Source organism: Portunus trituberculatus, chromosome 37, assembly GCF_017591435.1.
Source record: "Portunus trituberculatus isolate SZX2019 chromosome 37, ASM1759143v1, whole genome shotgun sequence".
Classification (NCBI taxonomy): Eukaryota; Metazoa; Arthropoda; class Malacostraca; order Decapoda; family Portunidae; genus Portunus; species Portunus trituberculatus.
The window spans coordinates 7,454,616-7,478,212 of record NC_059291.1 but is presented as its reverse complement, the minus strand read 5'-3'; the positions used below and the strand labels follow the sequence as shown (position 1 = coordinate 7,478,212).

General features: G+C 36.5%; 1 protein-coding gene across 4 annotated transcripts; it reads left to right on the top strand.

The window, feature by feature from the left end:
* Window positions 1–1,328: 1,328 nt before the first annotated feature.
* Window positions 1,329–18,666, top strand: LOC123514013 (transcription factor E2F3-like). 4 transcript variants are annotated; one of them, XM_045271562.1, is made up of 11 exons: window positions 1,329–1,413; window positions 7,825–7,892; window positions 8,399–8,583; window positions 8,753–8,894; window positions 9,323–9,444; window positions 9,958–10,064; window positions 11,015–11,106; window positions 14,887–15,041; window positions 15,320–15,544; window positions 15,756–15,957; window positions 16,525–18,666. In XM_045271562.1, exons 3-11 carry the CDS (start codon window positions 8,410–8,412, stop codon window positions 16,668–16,670), a joined length of 1,365 nt encoding a protein of 454 aa, XP_045127497.1. In that variant the 5' UTR covers window positions 1,329–1,413; window positions 7,825–7,892; window positions 8,399–8,409; the 3' UTR covers window positions 16,671–18,666. The 4 variants fall into 4 exon arrangements, with proteins under 4 accessions (XP_045127497.1, XP_045127501.1, XP_045127498.1 ...); XM_045271563.1 differs by lacking the exon at window positions 1,329–1,413 and adding an exon at window positions 1,533–1,659; XM_045271564.1 differs by lacking the exon at window positions 1,329–1,413 and adding an exon at window positions 1,771–1,999.
* The last annotated feature ends 4,931 nt before the right edge of the window (window positions 18,667–23,597 follow it).

The window sequence follows — 23,597 nt, the reverse complement described above, 5'->3', positions numbered from 1 at the left end:
GAGTGGTAGTGGTGGTGGAGGTATAGTACAGTGGGCGGGTGAGACCCAGCTGACCGCCGTCCCGCTGCCCACCACAAGTGTGTCGCTGCCGCTACACCGCCGCTCCGCTTCCCTCCTCTCTCCTTCCCTCCCATCCCTTCCCATCCTCCCTTCCGCTGACTGGTTGGTCCCATAGCCAGCACCACTTGAGCAAAAAGTGAAGGCTTATTCTCCTAGGTTTGCCGTTATATTCTTTATGAACGTGCCTCATAAGAGTGTTACGTACAACTGTAGGATGAATGATTAATGTGTTTGGGGTTTGCAGGTTAAAAAAGAAAAACCCTATTGAACCTGGTATATCTTAAAAGTAAAGCTATATGCAAGCGTCACGTAGAACCTGAGGCAAAACGTGTCTTATGCTATCTATTTTTTTCTCTTATCTTTTCTTTTCCAGACGTCAGCAGTTGTCCCAGGTGCATCAGCCAGATTAACCAATGAAAGCAAAAAATAATTAACATGTTTTATGATAAACTATGCAGTTAGTTTGATATACTTTTAATTGCCTGGAAAGTTAGATTGTTCAAACCGTTATCAAATTTTGTTGGGAGAAACTCGGGTTACAGGCCCCATCACCTTCAGCCCATGGCGCGTTGGCTAACACAGTACACAGTACACAATACTTCCCTACAGGAAACACACAATAGTAATACTGAAACATATGTTTTTATTTTTCATGAATTGTTATAAACGAATCTTTTAGAATATAGTTATTATCGCAGAATCAAAGAATTTGCGTATACTGTGAACGGACGAGACTTCAGTTCTTGGCAAGGCCCTCACCAGCTGGGCCATTTAACTCTACACACATCGACCTTATGGCATGTATACCCGTGAAGGAGCGTAATGCTTCTTTAATCTAACTATACGAGTATATCAGTCATATATACGCTCTAATAAAGTACTGAGATATACAATTAAATAATGGAATCCATAAAAATACACTTCATGGACTAGTTGTGGTCTTAGTAAATGAAACAGGGCAGTTGAATTTGCCAAGGCTTTGCTGAGGTTCGTGTCTTTGTTTACCAAAATACCGTGGCTTTAAATCGACAGTGGGGGCATCTGGCGGCAGTCAGTTTAAAATTTGGACTTTTTGTTTATATAGGTATTTTGACAAACAGAGACATTATCAGAACTCAAGACTATAATCATGAAATGTTGTTATAAATAAAAGTCTGACTTAAAAACTTAGATGGCATCAAAAGGAGGTGTGAGAGGAGAAATTTAGTGAAAATAGTGTGCAACGCTCGCTGAGTGGGACTGGCGGGAAATTTGTATGGCATCAGGATTAGATTTTGGCGCCACTTATTGTTCACTGGCGGACTGGCGGCGGGAGGGAGAGTGGCGCTCTCCGCATTTCACCTCATAATTGGAGTAAGTAACACTTTAGAAGCCTTTGGACCACTTTTCCGGTTACCTTCATACCTCTTCTTTGGTGTGGGCCACGTAGATGTGCTATAGATTGAGGCACGACTGTGTGATAAAGGGCGGAAGTAAAGATGCAGTTTTGGCGGGCTGGCGGCCATCTCGGGGCCAGCATGGGAGACGCTCACCGACGGCACTGTGCCTCACCTGGATTTTACCACGCTCCCAGCTATCTAAATACTACCTACTGCCCAGGTCAGACAAGAAGGGTGGCTAGTGGTCGTAGAGATAACGTCTCCAGGTCACTATTTGTTCAGGGATATCCAAAGCGGATGCAGTGTTGCCGTATCTTGTGGGTCGGGTTGTGGTGGTGGTGAGATGAGGGTCGCTGTCGGGCTCCTGTCGTGACCACCGGCACCCATGACATCTGTGGGGCTACCCTTGTCACCAGGGCTGCATTAGGGCCCTTCTGTGCCGGACCTACTTCCCGCTAGGCCACATGCTTAGTAGAGGAGCGTTGGTTTAGGAGAAAAGGTATCGGTGGCCCTGTGCCCTCGTGGCCGTGGGGGAAGGCCGTTCTCAGCGCCCTGCCAAGGTGAGGGGCATTTAAACAGATGTGGTGCCCATCTGAGGCCCCGAGGTAACTATTACTCAGGTGTAGTACAGCGTGCAGGAAGATGTTTGAGAGACATTTAGTGAGTGATGGTGATTAATGAAGCCTGGAGTCCAAGGATGATGGGTGTCCTAAGGACATCGGCTGGCTTGAGGGAGGGACACCGCCACTTCTACCATTCTTTAACTCAGCAATGAGAACACCAGCACACTCTTGTACATCAGCTAGCTCCTGTTAAGCCACAAATATGATGATTTTGTTTTAGAATAACGATCCTTCCTTTAAAGAAATGTTCCACAAAAAAAATTCCCGAGACGAGTGTGCAGTCTCACAACGGTTTCCCTATCTGAAATAAATGTATTACGACAGGAAGTAAAAGTACATCAAGGCTCTGCTGGAAACTAATAAAGAATGGCTTCTGTGTGTACTGGACACATCTAGGATTCTTTTGAATGATGTTTACATGATTTTTAGTGAAGGCACAATTTTCTGAGGCACTTTATTTTCTATTCTTTTCTAAGTTTTGACTAAATGTTGGGTATTCTTAAGTCTAATGTAAAATGCAGATAGATTTCCATTTCTGCAAGCAATAATGCTATGAAGACACAATTAACTACTTTTTTGTGAGCTAACATGTTATGAATTTGAATGAATTGGTGATTCTATAAAGATGATTATATATGATTATTTCATACACTGCTTTGAAAACTTAAAACTAAAGTTTACTTTATAATCAGTGGACTGATTTAACCACACTTAAGTGATAGGATTGAGTCAATGGCAAAGTAGGTATTTATGACTGCTTTCAACATATTCACCAGAAATGAGTAATGAACTCAACATCACAGGAAGTTCAGACTGGCTAGTTAAGGATGAATCAAAACAGGATAGTTTTCTAAACTGAATGTATTCCATCCTCATTTAAATTGACTTAGGTCATAGCCACACCAGAGGTCCCTGGTGATAGCTGACCATACCTTGGTCCCATATTTGTGGTGCAAACATCATCTTACCCCCTACCATTGTCACTGTTACTGGCTGCTTGTAGGGGCTATGTACTGCATTAAAGCTTCATCACAACCACCACCACTTTCATTCTCCTTTCCATGTTATTTATCTTATTAAATTAATCATTAAAAATATCAAGTCATTTGCTTAATTTCACCATGTACATTTTAGTTGTGCAATTACAATTTCAATTCCTTCTATTATTCCTTGAGCTCTACAACAGTGAAAAGTTTTGAAATGATAAATTTAACATGGAAAGGAAAATAAAGGGAGTGGTGGTGAGGTTTTAATACAATACAAGTAGCCAGCAACAGTAACAATGCTTGGGAAATGTGTATATACCACAAGTATGGGACCGAGGAAAGGTCGTCCACTCCCAGGTGGGTTAGGTTAGGTTAGGTTAGATCTCAGCCACCCTGGGTATCTTTATCGTGCCTAAGACCTAAGCTAGTTTAAATGAGGATGGAATACATTCAGTTTAGAAAAATATCCTGCCTTTGTTCATCCTTAAATAGCTGGTCTGAACTTCTTGTGAAATAAAGTTCACTACTCAATTTTGATAGTTTGTTCCTTGCTAATTTTATTACTGTGTGGCAAGTGTTTTGTGTACTAAGGAAAGTGGATTGATCCAATGTGCTCAGAGAAAATCAGCATTGATGAAAATTATTGCAGCATTGGTTGCTTACTTAGTGTAGTATAATTGGTTGTCTGCTTGTTCAGTCACATTGTCGTAAAGTTGACTTAAAAGTCCTCATATCTGCCAATAAAGTACTAACAAAGATAGAATTGACCAATGTTCCATCAGATGGGAACATGTGAGCTTGCAGGAAAAAAAAAAAAGCAGTCATCACGATGGGACAAAAACATATTGCAGGTTAAGGCTCTGTGCAGCAGTGGCTTAAAAACCTGGAGTAAATTTTTTTTCAAGAGTAGTAGATGGCTGTAATACAATCAGTAGTTAGATTGTTAATGCAAAGGCAATAGGGAGCTTTAAAGCAAGATTAGATAAGTTTATAGATAAGCATGGTAGGTAGGTGGACTTAACTGTTTTATAAAAGAACTGCCATGTATGGATCTGTTGGCTTCTTGTAGCTTCTCTAATGGGGTTATCAGAGAAAGGGAAAATACTCTTGGATCAGAGAAGTGAACAGAAGGCCACAGTAAGGGAACAGGAGGAAGAGAGGTATACAATTGACATGAAAATAGTGATAAAAGATAGTAAGAAATGCAAAACTGTAGTGATGGAAGAGTAGCTGAAAACAGTTAATTAGAGGAGAGAAGTTGAAAAGACAAAAAAAAAAATTTTGATTTTGCATTGTCCAAAGTGAATGGTGAGAGGGAAGGAAATGAAAGGATAAGGCTTGCCTGTCTCAAAGCAATTCCTCTTGAATCAGCTTATGACACTTATTTCATACATGATTCTTAAGTCATCATTTATTTATAGGGAAAGACATTGCATTCAACATATTAATGGGATCACATGAAGATGAGGTATCCCTGCTGTGTTTGAGTGGGACTTTATGCTCCAGTTAAATCTAAAAATGGAACCTATCCAAACCTAACCTAATCCAGCCAAGCTTTTTAGCCCCTGAAGTAGCAAAGGTGTGTGATTGATCTTATCTTGCATCACCTAAATCAGCTTAACCTAACCAAATCTAACTTGAGTCTCATTTCAAAGGTATGGGGAACGGCTGGTTTTCATGTAATTAATAATTGCTTTGAAGCTGAAATAAATTAACAATCATTTATTGTATACCATGAAAGTAGGCAATTAGCTATGGCATAATTAGCATCCATAAGTCAGATAATCTTGGACAGATGTATATAAAGAAAAAGCTACATATTTATGATCAATAAAAAAAACATTTAACTTCAATACCAGTACCTTTTAAAAATTAAATGGATTGTAAGTGCATACTATAGTAAATAGAAATGCAGGACAAGTATTGAGGGCTGCTGTGGAAGTGGTCAGTATTTGGAATAATTTATGGAGAGGCTTATGTCTTATGAGAAGAGGAAGATGCCAGATAGGAAGTGGTAAGCAGAAGTGTAGGTTGTGAAGGAGGTAGAAAGGATGGCCCACCACAGCAGGTGTGTGCAAAAACAAAAACAAAGGAAATTAATTGGGTAGAAAATTCATCATAATGTGGTATTAAAAAGTTAGTACTTTGGTAACAACTAACAGTTATTCATATAGAACCTTAATTTCCTTATGTTTATTTATTCATTTGTATATTTTCCTGATGCGCACACACACACACACACACACACACACACACACACACACACACACACACACACACACACACACACACACACACACACACACACACACACACACACACACACACACACACACACACACACACACACACACACACACACACACACACACACACACACACCCGAAGCCAGCCAGGGAAAAAAGAAGGGCCCATTTGATAACCAGTTCCTTTAAAGAATAATAGAATTATCCAAAAACTGGGATAAATGTCTTGAAACCTCCCTCTTATAAGAAGTCAAGTCGTAGGAAGATAGATACATAGAGGCAGGCAGGGAGTTCAGTTTTCAAAGTGTTCCCATGGGGCATGAAAATTGGTTGATCATTATAGTTAGTATGTATTAGTCTTCTTTTGTTCACTATAACACAATTCCTCTTGTGTGTTTACTCTTGAAGTGGCATGATGATCTAAGGTGTAAAACTGACGACCTGTCACTCTAGTCTTCCTTTTGTGATCTTCTAAGCCAATCCTTTTTCTTTATCCTATCCTTTCCCTGCTTCTTGCTTTTTTTTTTTTTTTTTTTTTTTTTTTTTTTTAATTTATTTATTTAAGTACCATACCCACATTAGTATCCAGTCTCTCTCTCTCTCTCTCTCTCTCTCTCTCTCTCTCTCTCTCTCTCTCTCTCTCTCTCTCTCTCTCTCTCTCTCTCTCTCTCTCTCTCTCTCTCTCTCTCTCTCTCTCTCTCTCTCATAAAGATTTGAGCTACATTACCTCCCGCATCTTGATATTTCAGTCATACTCACTACCTCATCCACAAGTACATTCATTCATATACCAAATATATTTTGCTACTCTCCACATGTCCACATTCATTCTGAATTTACTCTTCATTCACATTTATTTCACCATCTATAGTATCATTTTTGCCCACATCCATATAAAAAAACATTCATTTCTATCCTCCTCCCTTATTCACATGATGGCATTTACTCATTCATCCACATGTTAGTTTTATTAATTTTAATTCACTTCACTTCACTTTACTTCACATGACATTCACTATCTCATGCACATTGTAGTTGCATTCATTCATTCAGCCTCTGCTTCATTTATTCACTTGCCACCCATACTCAACCACATGCATCCTTCCTTCACTCCTTCATCCACACACACACACACACACACACACACACACACACACACACACACACACATATAATATATATATTTATATGTATATAATATATATATTTATATGTATATAATATATATATTTATGTGTATATAATATATATATTTATATGTATATAATATATATATATTTATATGTATATAATATATATATTTATATGTATATAATATATATATATATATATATATATATATATATATATATATATATATATATATATATATATATATATATATATATATATATATATATATATATATATTTATATGTATATATATATATATTTATATGTATATATATATATATTTATATGTATATAATATATATATATATATATATATATATATATATATATATATATATATATATATATATATATATATATATATATATATATATATATATATATATATATATATATATATATATATATATATATATATATATATATATATATATATATATATATATATATATATATATATATATATATATATATATATATATATATATATATATATATATATATATATATATATATATATATATATATATATATATATATATATATATATATATATATATATATATATATATATATATATATATATATATATATATATATATATATATATATATATATATATATATATATATATATATATATATATATATATATATATATATATATATATATATATATATATATATATATATATATATATATATATATATATATATATATATATATATATATATATATATATATATATATATATATATATATATATATATATATATATATATATATATATATATATATATATATATATATATATATATATATATATATATATATATATATATATATATATATATATATATATATATATATATATATATATATATATATATATATATATATATATATATATATATATATATATATATATATATATATATATATATATATATATATATATATATATATATATATATATATATATATATATATATATATATATATGTATGTATGTATATATATATATATATATATATATATATATATATATATATATATATATATATATATATATATATATATATTAGTTTTTTTTTTTTTTTTTTCACCCTCAGTCATCCATGTCACCTACATCCATACCCACAATCAATCCCTTATCCATAAGACATCTCTATATTCCTCTCCCTCACTTTTTTTTTTTTTTTTTTTTTTTTTTTTTTTTTTTTGCTGACCAACTTGTATTTTCCTGCCCCTTCATTGTTGTCGCCTGTGTATCCCGGTCTTGTAGACTTGGTGGTGGCTAGTGCCAAGGAAAGTACTGAGGGTAATACTTAGGAAGGCTGTCTCTTTCCCCCTACAGTGTGAGGGCAGTGTGCATCCTGAGGGTTGCCCAAGGAGGGGAACTTGTATGTACACACTCAACATTAAGTAAGTCTGGGTGTGATATTTTCTTTAGTATTTGTGTGTATGTTTTATTTTCCCCCCTTCCCCCACTCCGTCTCCCTTCCCAAAAGACTGAAGTACAATTTGCATGTTTGTTTGCATATGGATTGTTGATGTTGAGTATTTTTCAAAGGTTTGGTGGTATTAACAGGGAATGCGTTTGAAATTTAGTTAATTGTTTGTATGTTGATTTTGAGATGAATTGTAAGGTTAGTGTAAATTTGTGTTCACTCCTTATAAATTGCTGTTGTGATAATGTTAAATCCTAGAAACTTTCACCAATAATTGCAGTATGTTTTGTGTAACTGATTCACATTAGAACATAGGAATACTATAAGAAGCCAGTAGGTCTATATATGGCAGTCCTATACATACCTATCTCTACTCATCTATCATCCCTAGCAATAATATTTAAAGTCTTATTGGCTGATAACTCATTCATCAAACACTATTGTTAAGACATTGGTGTACATTGTGTGTAATGTTACCAGGTATATGAGCCATGGAGAGTGTGGGGACACCTTCCTCTGGAGGGTTGTCTGTGGTTGGGGGCACAGTGCTGAGTGTATGTGATGGCCTCACCTACACCCAGCTGCTGGACCATGGCTATGGTCTCACCCCCATCACCCCCAGCAACTCCCAGGAGTCCCCCTCAGTCACCCCGGGCCGCACACAGGCAAGTGCTGGGCAAGGTGTCACAGAGAGGCTAGGAACACAGTGTGATGTGTGGGGAAAGTTGAGATAGATTTGTTGGGTAACATTTGGTAGGGAGAATGGTATATTTTTATGAAGTACTTTGTGTGTGTATTGATTTGATGTGCTAATTGGTTGTATTTGTACCTCAGAGTGTGAAGCGCCGCCTGGTGTTGGAGGAGGGGGGTGTTGACGGCGAGGGCTTCAGGACCCCCGTCAAGACCCCCCGGCGTGCCAGGCAGAAGTCCGTGTCCTCCACCCATTACACTCCACCGTCCAAGGGAAAGGCGCCTGGTGGGTGGTGGTTGTGGTGGTGTTTACTCATGTACTTAACCTTAATGATGTGCAAAGTTTACTGGGTTAGTTTTCTCTTGCATTTTTGTCAATTACATTTCATAGGGTATGATTTTTTTTTTTTTTTTTTTTTTTTTTTTTTTTTTGCTGTGTTGGAAAATTACAAACTTTAGATGTCAGGGGAGATGTGAAAGAAGTACTTTGAAGACATGAATGGTAATGTGTATAAAGAAATGTAAAACAAGCATGCTCTTCATGAGTCTTACTGGAGGGAGCTGACTAACCCTAATATATAAAAAGTGGTGGCCAACAAAAGCTATGGTTTTTGTGTGACCAACTTGTATATATTTTTATTGGCCTTAATACATACATAGTGTAAATGATGAGTTCATAATATACTTAAAGAATATTTCCTTTCCCTTCGTCAGCTGTTCCTCCAGCCCCTTCTCCAGGCAAAACATCCCGATATGACACTTCCCTAGGACTCCTCACCAAGCGCTTTGTGGATCTGCTACAAACTGCTCCTGATGGCACAGTTGATCTTAACAAGGTATTGAAGTTATTTACTATTATGTTATCTTAACAAGTCCATGGATGCATTGTTAACACCCATATCCTCTAGTAGTGCTTTGGGGTCCGAGGGGTCTCCAAGCGCACGGGTTCGAATCCTGTCCACAGTCTGAGTGTAGGTTGGGCTTCCTCACTCGGGGCAATGGTTTCCTAGTGGGTGGGCTTTGAGTTAGAAGGTACCCCAAAAAGTATCCCCTTTAGCCCATAAATTCCCGTGAAAAGCCCACATGGTATGAAAAAGAGAGAGAAAAAAACAAAAACATGTGAACATGCCATTGCTAGACTTGTTGTACTGTTCAGTGTCATTAGTTTGTTTTGATTGTGACCTGAGTGGTCTGTGCTGATTCAACAGAAAGTAGATGCTGTTTATAGGAAATCCTCAACTTCTACACAATGAATATGTAGGTGTGTTTGATGTGTGTCAGTCACATACTTTTCTCAAAATAAGTTAGTGGTGTTTATTCTAACTTCGTGTGGCATCTTTTCTCAACAGGCATCTGACATGCTGTCAGTTCAAAAGCGAAGAATATATGATATCACAAACGTGTTGGAGGGCATTGGTCTAGTCAACAAGAAATCCAAAAACAACGTCCAGTGGTTGTAAGTTGATGTTCTTTGCACACTTTTGTATATGTAGCTTCTTAATACTCTTGTAACTATTCTCTGAATTCCTGGGGGTGTGTTGGTAGGATTTGGAGTTCTTTGTTCATCTTTCTATCCTTTTGTCAGACATTCATCTTGGAAAGGTGTTACTCTGCACCTTCATGCATGAAACTATTCTCTCCTTGAAAGGGACTTGGTATGTGTCATTCCCTTGAAGGAAATTTCTATACATGTAATAGTCATAAGTTTTATTGTTATTTTTCTGTAAATGTACTAGTATTCATTGTTATACCTAGTTAGTATATTTTGTTAATTGTTGACCTGTACTGGAAGCATTAGACTGTGTTTGGCAACACTGTCTGTTTGTGGCAGGCAGTAGCAGAAGAGCAGAGCAATGCAGGGAGCATGTGAGACCAGCATTCTCCCTCATGTTTGTTGATGCATGATTGGGTTGTGCTCTTAGTAATCCTTAACACATTTAAGTAAGATGGTATGGGAGCTGATAGGTTATATACTCATATATGTATTTACATATGCATAAGGGAAGATATTTTATAGGGCAGCATAATTATTTCCTTCATCTCCAAATAAGAATTGCCTTTTATCTTCTATTTCTTTTTATTGGATTCAAGTTCCTCATGTTTACCAGATTTTTGTATCATATTCAGTGTATTCACTATATTCAAGATTTCCTACCAGTGCAAACAGCTTTATCCCAGATAGTATATTTTGAAATCTTGGATCCCTACTTGCTTTGCTTCCCTCACCTATGTACAGATGTATGTACATTGGTATTGAAGTTTGTGGTATAAGTATACAGTTGTGATCATGATTCATGTGGGTGGTCATGTGGTAATATCTGTGAATGTTGATTTTCATGTGGACATATAGGTATTGTGTTGATGGGTGCGTGTGTGCATGTGCATATAGGTGGTGTTGTGTTGCAGAGCGGCCAGAGTGAGCAGCGAGGATCTAGGAGAGGAACTACAGGACCTGGAAGCCAAGGAGAACGAGCTCGATAACCTTATAGAGCAAGCAGGTGCGGAGCTGCTTTCATTTAATCTCCACACTTTTTAAACCTAAGATTATAGCATATAGTGTGTGCAGTTGAACATTGATAGAGCATTTAGTGTTTGCAGTCTGAGCATTGACCATCACATTGCTAGATATTAGATGCATACTTGTTGATTTGAACTGTTCTAAGAAGTTGATTGCCATAATTTTGTATTCGATGATAATGGTTAGATCAATGGACTTGTATCTCATTCCTGGTTTGAATCTATTTATTTCTCGTGGTTTATTTTATTCGATTGCTTAGGGTCATGTTAAGTAAAGGCTGGCAAAAATACTGCAGTATAGTGTTATATTTCCTTCTCATGACACATGCCTTAGAGCTCCCCTAATTATTATTTGTTTACTTTTTTGAGGGGGGAGGGGGGATTTGTTTTTGTTGTTGAGGTGTAGTTTTAAGCTGTATATCAATTCTACAAACCAGACCTCACTCCTAACATTCTAACCAGTGATAGTCATTGACTTGCTTTCTTCTCTCTTACATTGAATTCTTCACACAAATTTTCATTCCTCATATATTCTGATTCTTCTTTGTACACACTCCTGATTATCTTTTGTTGTACTTCTTCCAGACCACTGTCATAACAACCTTACACAAGGGTAGGTACCACAGTTCCTTCACGTACAGTACTCCCCTTGCACACTGGTTCCTCTGCACTCTTAATGATAACCAACCATGCCACCTGTCATCGATCAGCATTATTACATTTCTGCTATAAAGAGTGTACAGCTTGGATCCCCCCTGAGGTGCTGGATCTCTGTTCCCTGTTTGTTAGCACTTCCCAGATTTTTTGTTTTTATTTATTGATTTTTTTAAAATCCTAATATTGGGTAACTTTAGATAAAGTATTTTACTTCCACCACATCCCATTTCCTTTGATAATTGGAACCTTGTCTTTTTCTATTGGTATGTGTTCCTATAAACCAAACTTTGTAGGATGAATGTGTGGACCATCCAGCTATGGGTAAAGTCACATCATTTAATGGTGGCAAGGATTATTTATAGATGACACTTGTTCCCTTTGATATATTCCAGAATTGGTTAGCTTTGGTACTCATCAGGGTATATTTAGGAATTTTAATAGATCATTTGATGTTATATTAAATGATAAATAACGACACGTTGTGGAGTTTGTACTATTCAATTTTGGAATAACTTTTTTTCATGAAGCATTTGGGAAGCTTTACCAGTATAGGGAGATCTGGTCCTTGCTGCAAACATTTTTATAGCAAATTTTCATTGCCTCATGTTATAGTTTTGATTTTTTAGGGTTTTATCCAGTATAAAAATTATCAAATAATAATAAGCTTTATACTGGAAAAGTTCTCTGACCATCAGTGGTATGTTAAAGTCATGGTTGTAAAGAACAGCCAGTATTGTGTTTTCAAAGTGACTAGGTATTTGCAGTTTTCTTTCTTCAGTTATCCAGACTAGTAATTACAGGATGGTTTTGTAGCCGTCTGTGTGCCGCATGTCTGGTAAAGCATTGCTGGGCGAGCCTATATTTCATTCATTAAAGCTACACTAGCTTTAATGGCATTATCTTGCTCCACATAATACATTTATGATACATCTGCTTTAGTGTATTTATCAGGTACCAGATTTAAATGTGTGAACTTTTCATTGAGTTAATTAATTGTAATATATGAAATGAATTGTGCTGGCAATGGTATATTGAACCTATGTAATGACTAAAACATTGAAAAGTTTGAAGGATTTGTGTAACATCTTGTGGGTGACAAGTTTGTGGTGTGCAAGGATCAGAAGGATAAGCTTTAGATTAACGGAACACGTTGATAAGTTGTGTAGATCTCAGGTGTGATTTGAGTAACATGGAACTTGTGCACTGATACTTGGCATGAGTACCGTAGTATCATAGAGAAGTCATCAGTAAGTCTATTATTTGTCTGACTGGTTTTCACCTTACAAGTAACTTGCTCTTCTTGACGAGAGTATCATGGCTGAGTGAAGACAAGAAGCTATACTCTCTCAATGGAGCATGCCTCATTATGAACTTTCATTGTGTCTGTGGTGGACACAATACTCTCTCTCTCTCTCTCTCTCTCTCTCTCTCTCTCTCTCTCTCTCTCTCTCTCTCTCTCTCTCTCTCTCTCTCTCTCTCTCTCTCTCTCTCTCTCTCTCTCTCTCTCTCTCTCTCTCTCTCTCTCTCTCTCTCTCTCTCTCTCCAATACCATAATCATCCATGATTAGAACCAAAACCTTAATTAACACCTAACCTATTTACATACCTGTGTGTTGGACCACATTACTATTCATTTATACGCTTTATCTCCTTAATTACTGAACTTGAAAAGTAACTGAAGCCTAATTTGTTTATTAGCCTTAATATTTGAATGCATGTGGTTTGGATGGGCTATGGGAAAGTGAACTAGGTTTTGCTGTCATTGTATGCCATTACAAATATGAGGGTTGACCTTAGCTGTGTTGCACACATGCTTGCTCTCATCCGTCTGTCAATTTAATTTGTTTGCATTTCCTTATTTTCCCTTTGGGGGACCTGCTCATGAGAGGCCATGGTCATAAACATAAGCGATGTTCAAGCTTTGATGGTTATAAGTGTCACCCACTAAGTGTCCTGCAGGAGGCTGTGTGTCACCTGTTGGATAGAGTTTGAGAAACAGCCTGACCAGTGACTTGTGGTGCAGACTGTTTATGCTCCATCAGAAATTTGTCATAGTGATGTTTATCATTGTTACTGAATAATACTGGACAGGACCAGTAAGCATTGAAAACCTATATCATCATTAGAATTAAGGTTCTCCTTGTTGTTACGTGTTAAGAAGGTATGATTATTAGGATGAATAAGAATAGGTTTAAGATTTGGAGTATCATTATTGTAATTGTTAATAGTTACACCTTTAATAACCTTGTATAAATAATTATTGTAAAGAATGATATCCAAAAGCCTACACAATGTCAGTTATTCACAGCTACATTTCCTTTGTAAATCTGGTCCCTGTGCTAACAGATGGTGTCCCACCCCCATATTATCCTTTATATTTCTTTATATTTTATTTATTTATTTATTTTTTATTTTTATGTATTTATTTTTTTTTATTATTTTTTTTTTTTTTTTTTTTAGGAATTAGTTACCGGCTTTGTGTAATAATTCTTCCCAGCATTATCTTTCAATTAATTTTCATACATGATCAAATTTTCACTCTTATAAACTTGAATATGACTAATATATTTATTTCTGCAATTTTTATAGTTATAAGTAAATAATGAAGAGAAAGAATAGTTAAGTTTTGTATAGTCTTTCGTATTACTGAAGTGTGTTTATGAGAATGTTTATATTTCATATATATATATATATATATATATATATATATATATATATATATATATATATATATATTCTAAAATTAGTTTAGTAATGGAATTCATTTCACCTACATACATACTCAATAATGATTATGGGGCCGCCGTGGTACAGTGGAACCATGCGTGCTTTGGGATCCTAGAGGTCTCCAAGCGCACGGGTTCAAATCCTGTCCACGGTCTGAGTGTAGGTTGGGCTTCCTCACTCGGGGCAACGGTTTCCTAGCAGGTGGGCTTTAAGATAGGAGGTACCCTAAAAAGTATCCCCTTTAGCCCATAAATTCCCGTGAAAAGCCCACATGGTATAAAAAAAAAAAAATAGCTATTTTCTTCAGATGATTAGTATAGGTGAATGCATGGAAGTAGTTTTGGATTTGTGTTTGACTTGCATTTCTCAATTTGCAGAGAGAGACTTGAGACAGTTGAGTCAGGACAAGAGGTTTGCTTATATTACGTACCAGGACTTGCACACCATCAAAGATTATAAGGACAAGACTGTGTTCGCCATCAAGGCGCCACCTGGCACGCAGCTACAGGTGCCTCAAGAATTGAAAAAAGAGGTACTTATGTGGGAGTTTTATTCTTGGGTCCTACAGTACTCATAAAAGCTTGTAATGTTTAGTAATGGAATTCATTTCACCTACATACATACTTCTGTATGTTTCCTCTAACTTTTTAGTTGTTCTCAGGTATTTCAACACTCCTTATTTTATAGACACATTCAATCTTTTATATATATATATATATATATATATATATATATATATATATATATATATATATATATATATATATATATGATTGTCAAATAATAACTTTTGTTTTGTTTCTCTTTCAGAGTTGTATACTCCATTTAAAGAGTGATAATGGTCCTATAGAAGTCTACCTGTCTGAGTCTGCCATAGGAGAAAGCCCTGCCAAAGAACAGGCCAGCAGACAGAGCCCTCTTAAGGCCTCTACGTCAGCAGCCAACACTTCCAGGACCAAACTGAGGCCCACACGGACAAAGGCCAACAAAGCATTACTGCAGACACGCAAGCCTGTCTTTAAAACACCAAAGAAGGTAAGACTACAATGCTTAGGTATAAATTATAATTCATGAATGAAAAGCAGTCTGATAATTCTTTTGACATATTTTGGCTTTTATTCTGTGTAGTGTCTATCTTTTGACTATTTTCATGATTTTCTTTGCTGTTATTTTTTATCATGTCTGTAGATTATTGATAACCAAAATTTTTAGATATTGTATTGATGTGATGAATTTTTCTATACAGGAAATAGAGTCACCTGCAGAAGTGGAAATTAAGACAGAAGTACCTGATCCAGATGAAGAGGACCTCTTGGGAGCCTCATCCAGTTTGGACCTCAATAATGATGAAGGTCTACGCACTGCCCTTATCCTTGGCTCAGAGGACTTGGGACCTGTAGGGGGCAAACTCCAACTCCAAATGGAGGACCAGCCAGGTAGTGGTGAAGGTAAGTTGATTTACTGTTGTTGGTTTGCCTTCCTTGTACATGAGCCATTGTTTATTTGCTTTCCGCAGCAAGACAATAATCTGGATGGGAATTGCAGGAACTATCACTGTGGTATGTCACTTAGTTATATCACAGTGTTAGTTACCTTCAGGTCCTGTTCTCTAGACATCGGTGACTGACGTTATATAGTAAGTTGTAGTAAAATAAACTGAGTAATAAGTGTCACTTCCTGAAAGTTGTGATACAAGCTACAGAGAGGAGAAGAGAAGAGCATCAGGTCGTGTTGGATCCGCTGGTTCTGTGATGGGCTGCCATAGCACCAGTGGATTCAGCATGACCTGGGGCTCACCACCGCCAGCAACACCACTGCAAGTGGAGAAACAAGGATCACATTTTTTATTCCTAATGATTTGTAAATGTACTGTATCATATTTTGTTAGTCACATAAAGTGTTTGGAGGAAAAGGTGCAGTTGAAATTAAGAATAGGAATAAACATGTTTTTCATGAGTGGGTTGAGGTATCACCATTTTATGTGTGGTGTCCTGAGCTCTAATATTGTGTTGCAGGTGGGTCTGAAGATGTGATGCTGGGCTGCACCTCAGGCTCTCCTCTACCCTTCCTCACCCTGGAACCTCCCATCTCAGACACAGACTACAATTTCTCACTTGACATTACTGAGGGAGTGTATGATCTCTTTGATTTTAACTTCTGACCAATCGAAGTATAGTCCAGGGTGTGTTGTATTTTGTAAAGAAATTAGATCTTGTTTCTACACAATTATTCCTTAATGCAGTTTAAGTTCTTGACACTTTCACCTGCATAATGTAAACTTTCAGACATTGTCTGGAAATGTAGACATTTGTAGTGTTCTCTCACTCCTTTATGAGAAGTGTTCTAGGCCAAAGGTTGGTTTTTTTTATGACTTGATAGAATTCTTTTATTCTTAATTCATATTGTTTCTATAGTATAAAAGTTATTTTCAGCAATAAAGTATTTATGTATGTAGAGACTTGACTGACCAAACATGAACAAACCAGAAGTGAAAGCAGCACAGTGGTGGTGGTTTCCACGTGCTTTGAAGCCTCTTGGCAAGAAGACAAACATATGCTGTGGTGCATTTTTTGCTTCAGACTTGACTGTTGAACCCCAGATAGCTGTGAATCTTTGTTCATGACTGAAAACTTGCATGTCAGCCCCATAGTACCTGTGCTCTGGTGACCAAGGGCTGCCTCCACAACTGTAATGGAAGCGCATCAGTGCAGCTCATGTTGCATTCCTCATGAAATTCAATCCGCAGAGTATTTAACCAATTACTTCCATGATTACTTTAGGGGTCAAGTAGTAGTGAATTATATTTAATATTTTTATTAGGTAATTTTCTTTGTTTGCTTCTTTTGACTTTGTTTCAGATCTTTCTTATTTGATGTTTCCTAAGTTTTGATAAGAATGACAGGATTAATTTTATTTTCTTATGTTGTGCTAGAATTGCAATTTAAGCTTTAATGGTCGATAGACTTGGCCTTTGGGTGCAGAGCGAGCCATTACTTCCATCCATTAATTTGCTTATTGAATATATATAAAGAAATTTGATTGCTTTCCATAATGATAATGTGCCAATCAGATTTTAGCTAAATGCCTATTTTAGAAGGAAAAAATTATCATTTTAAAACATTTTATCATTGCAATCTCTTACTTTTAAACGACTGAAATAGTTGCCTTATACCAAAACCAAATCTGATCTTTTGCATGGTTACATTTTTATTCACTGAAAATTTTTAATTGAACTTTTTATAAGGAAGATGGATTTTTGGGAAAACTAGGTATAGTGAGAGCATGTTTTGTAAATCATGCTTATGCAAATTAATAATTGGCATAGACCATTAACATGAGTGATGTACCTAAGTGAATGTTGATAAATGTTCTTTTTACACTAAAATTGGGCCTATTGGACCCTCTGGTGGCCAAGACGTATGTAGGGCTGTCATTTACAGGGTTGGATGGGTCAGAGAGCCTTGAAAGGAATTAAATTTCTTCTGTAGTATGTCATGTTTAAGTCTAATCTAGTGCTAAAGCTTTTTAAAGATGTGTGTGCATTTTTGCAAATGAATTTGATTTACACCCAATTTCACTGCCATGCAAATTATGCTGTCATTTAAGTGAAGGTAGTCCAGGTAGTGGTTACAGTGACAGCTTGAGCTGGACCACATCATGGCCTGGGACTCACCAGGTGCCCTCAAGACAAAACGGTGGAACTCATTCTGTTTGCATGCAAAGAATGTGTATTATTTTGAGACATTTTGCGGAATGACACTTTTCTGTGATGAATTGTAGTCGGTGATTAATAATGTGAAATTTCTTACTTTGGTCCTCAACTCATTGACAACATTACTACACAAACACTAGTGCTTCATTTTCATACGTGTTGGATTGCTCATGCCTAAGGTAGCATCATGAAAGATGTTTCTAGAGTTCATGTTTTGTAAATTCATGGTTTTTAAGTACAAATTATATTCATTCAGTGACACAGCTGTGAGTAGAATGGCTAAGTGTGGTGGTAGACCTTGTAAAGTGACTTAATTGCTGCCTTGAACCAAATAAGATTTGGGTAAAGCCTCTGCTGTAGACTTGCACTCAGCCAGGCTTCTCACAGCTGTGTCTTGTAACACATTTGTTAAAAAAATGGAAATAAAAGAGATATATGAAAAATACATTCTCATGTACTTAACCTTGCTTTTCATGTCAAATGACCTGCAGACATTGTTGCATCATTAAGCATACTATATAAATAAAAATGCGTCTTTTCTTTTACATGTACTAATCCTCTATTGTTGCTTTCTTGATGTTTTATGGGTATTAACAATTTCTAAAATGCTCCCCTCTCTACCCTTTGCTTCCAGGCATGTAAGTGCTGACAATAATGTGTTTATGTGCTTGTTACTTCCATCCATGTTGGCCTCTTTGTTTCCCATTCACTTCTCCCCACACCTCATTGCTTAAGACAATAGCAACACCCTCCTCTGCATGCAACCTGCAACTTTTTATTTTTCTCATGCCTTTCACTTTTGGAATGTTTGGTTATGGTGAAATGAACACAATTTGGAACATCTATGCAACTTGATTACAAGTAGGACTTAATAATGTTTGGTAATGAAATAGTTTTAGAAATTTCATGATACAGTCTGATAACACCTTCCTGATAATGTCTCACATGACACTTCTTGTTTAATGATAGTACAGTAGGACAAATATTGATAGAGATGGAAGGAGTAAACAATTTTTTTTATTAATTTTATTTATTATTTTTTTTTCATGTAGGAGGGGAAGTTAGATTTAAAAAAAAGGTTCATTATTAAAGAAAAGGACCACTATTAAAAAGGCTCAACATATCAATTATTATACATATATATATATCATTGAAATTGCTCATTGAGACGCGCACACCAGTTGACTGGAAGAGTAGCGCTACCACCAACACGCACACAGATGACTTTGTGTGAAGTGTATTGACGACCACTAGACCACCATACCACACCATGCAAGTAGTACATACTATACAAATTACATAGGGCTATGACCACAACCACCACCATTATTATTATTGTCATTGCACACACACACACTTCTCTCGGCACCAAGCTTAAACACCTTCAAGCAGCAGTCCTTCATTAATTAAGGTAAGTAGACTCAGCGCAGTGGTGGGCAGCTGACGGAGTGGGAGGACATCACTTCCGTCCACCTAACCTTATAGGTTGGCCGTAATACCCTAATCTATTCACCCTCCTCTCCAGGCTGTATTGTCAGGTATTGGTTATGTGGATAATTTTTTTCAGGTCATTGCTTTATTTATATATTTATTATATATTTTTTAGTAGGTTTTCTTTACGTGTGAGAGTGGTTGCAAAATTTGGCAAATTTTGAAAGGTAGCAAGCAGTCAATCAGCTTAGGGGAAGGTAGGTCGTCTCTATTATCACACAATATTGCCTTAATTTCTCATTCATTGTAAGCCAAACATAGCTCAGAGTGGAGCCACCTCCACACCATTATATCGCATCACATCATACAGACTCTGCTTAATTTTGATATGAGGCAAGAAGGACGTCCCACCAGCCAGCCCGTCAACTGAAGGTGCCACAGCCGTCTCTTAGTTCAGCCCACCCGCTGGTTCAAATACATTTTCTTATTATTTCCTAACACCATTATCCTGTTGTTTAATGATGTTTTTGGGGTTTCTGTAAATCTGTCGTTGCTTTTGAAGTGTCTCGCGCCTCTGGTAAATATTTGGTGATGCAATATGATGTAAGTGAATCTTTCCAACTCAAAATTTTCATCATTTCATTTACAGATTTTTTAAAAATCAAAATTATAACTGGACCTTTATGGTATTGCAGAATTACCTATGATCTTTTTTAAGTGTCACACTGTCATTGAGTCAAATATGTGAATTTTATAATGGTGTTTAGTCCTATTAAACGTAAATTATATATTAGCTTATGTTTATATGTCATGGTATGGCTCGTTGTAGAATGTTATAAAAGATAGCTCGGATGTAAAGTCTGTTAAGACTAAGGGGGAAGCTGCAAGAGGACTACATGTGGCAGTCCCTGTGTGGTTAAAGCTACCTAATTCCATCTATCATCACCATCCATGAACTTATCTAATCTTTTAAAGCTCCCTATTGACTTAGCCCTGACTACATGACCACTGAGTCCGTTCCACTCATCAACCATTCTGTTTAAAACCAGTTTCTTCCCATTTCTCTCCTAAACCTGAATTTTTCAAATTTAAACCCAGTATTTCTGATTCTGTCCCTACTACTGATCCTATTAACTTCGTTCATGCCCGCTTTGTTAAAACTCTTACACCACTTAAATATTTTGAGTTTCTTCAGTCTCGCTTCATAAGGAATATCCTTCATCCCCAGTATCTTTTTAGTCATCCTCCTTTGCACTGACTCCAACAGAGCTACATCCTTCCTATCATGGTACAATAATTTTTTGTACCATGCTTCCTAAATTGTGGGGACCAGAATTGTACCGCATAGTCAAGATGTGGCAGACCAGCGCCAAGTATAATATTTTTAGTATTACTTCAGGACTTCAAAAAATTAATCCTAGTACCCTATTCACCTTATTCCTGCCCTCAATACATTGCTTCCTTGGACTAAGATTGGAGCTAACTATGACTTCTAAATCTTTCTCATACTTGGAGCTTCCTAGTGCCTCATTATTTATTGCGTACCTATTGTGTGGATTATCTCTACCTACGCTCAGTACCCTTCACTTGTTAATATTGAACTGCATTTGCCATTTTTATCTGTCCATTCTTTCATCCTATCCAAATCTGCCTGCAAGGCAATGACATCCAAATCAGACCTAATTAAACTACCTATCTTCGTGTCGTCTGCAAATTTACTAATGTCACTACTAATTGCACTATCCAAGTCATTAATATATATTGAAAAAAATAATGGCCCTAAAACAGCCCTGTGGCACCCCACTAATTACTTCATCCTACTCTGAATTAAATCCATTAATTAGTACTTCTGTCACCTATTGTCTAACCACGCTTTAATCCAGCTTAATATTCTAGCCTCTATACCGTGCACTTTAACCTTTCTCAAGAGCCTCTGGTGAAGTATCTTGTCAAAGGCTTTACTGAAATCTAAGTATAGAATGTCATAATTATCACCATTATCTGCCACCTCATAAACCTTACTATAAAAACTCAACAACTTTGTACGGCATGATTTTCCCTTCGTAAAGCCATGCTGTGTTTGTTTTATCAACTCGTTTTTGTCTAGATGTTCCTTAATGTTTTTCGCTATTATTGATTCCATTAATTTACCCTAAAGTGAAGTTAAGCTGACAGGCCTTTAATTAGACGTTAGGGTTTTATCTCCCTTCTTAAATATGAGAGCAACATTAGCTTCTCTCCACCTGACTCCAGTGACATCCTGTAAAGCACTGCTAATGGCTCACTGATGACCTTGCACTCGTTAAGTACCCTTGAGTATATCTCATCAGGTCCTGGTGACTTAAATTTCTTTACTTTATCTATCTTGTTCTATCATCACCTTAGTTATATGAATATCTGTCTGCTATTCACTATCCTCTGTCCTAAAAATCTGTTCGCTATCTGGGATTTCCTGTGTATTTTCTTGGGTGAAGACAGTTAAAAAATACTCGTTCATAATTCTACTAATCTCTTTCCCAGAACTATCCATCTCCTCATTTGGTGTCCTGAAGGGACCTATTTCATTTCTGCTTTTCGTCTTATATAACTGAAAAAAATCTCTTGGGGTCCGTCTTTGCTTGGCTGGCTACTCTCATATCATATTCGCTTTTAGCTTTCCTCGTTAACCTTTTAACCGTTCTTACTAATTCATTGTATAATGGCCGTAAAACCTCATCTCCTGCTTTTAGCCACTTTATATATTCTTCTTCTGCCCTCTACATTAGCTTTAATATTTCTATCATCCACTTAGGATCGTTGCTTTGCGATTTTATTGTTTTACATGGAATGTTAGCTATCTGACCCCTATGTAATTTATTAAGAAAGTACCTATACATCTTACAAACCCTCAGCTGTCCTGGCTTCCTCTCATCCCGTCCTAATTCAGATCCCACCACCTAACCCCCCTCTCCCTCTCCCCTTCTCCAACTTCACACCACTGATCCTGCCTTCCTTCTTCTACTTGCATACAGGACCTTACCTGACCAATTGTTGCCAGTTGACTTCTTGTAAATGCCCCTTAAGCCCTCAAAATTAGCCTTCCTGAAGTCAGGTACTTTCCTATTGCTCCTTTTCCAAGAATTTCAATTTCGTTGTTATCACTGTTACCTAACTGACCACCAACCTCCACCTGCATAACTGCCTCCTCCCTGTTTGTCAAAATGAAATCTAGAATATTATTTCCCCGTGTGGATTCTAAAATGACTTGCTTTAAAAAATTATCCTGAATGACTCTAAGGAATTCTTCTGCATTTTTTTTTTTTTTTTTTTTTTTTTTTTTTACGGTAAGGCCTATAGCGCCTGTAGGCACACTTGAAGAGTGTATGAGAAGCGCTGTTCAGCTTCCGCCCATTAGTGGCGCAGGCAATTTTATTTATAGTGGTACCCATATCACCGCCCAAGCTCATCTTGAGTGTAACCACCTAGAACCTGGGTATCATGGTGATATGTAGGTAACTTTAGACCACTCGACAAATGGCAAAGTGTTTTAAGGCTGTTAGTGGTGGGATTCGAACCTACGCGTGTTGCCAACCATCAAGCTACAATCAACTTTCCTATAGTTGAAATCCCCTACCACACATTCCTAACTGTATCTGGCTGCTCTATTTATTTCCTCCTATAGGGAAGAGTTTATTTGGTTTCAAGCATTAAGTGGCCTGTACACTAAATCTATTACTACTGATTGTGACCCGTCCTTAATATCTACCCATGTAGACTCTGTTTTGCTGTCTTAATTCTGCTGTTTATGCAACATTGCAATGTGTCCTTAACGTATAAGACCATTCCTACCCCTCTTCTGTTTCCCCTATATCCTTATGAAAAAGTGTATAACCATCAATTTTCCTTGACATGTCTAACCAAGTTTCTGTTAACGCAATTATATCAAAATTTTCAACACAAGCTGCT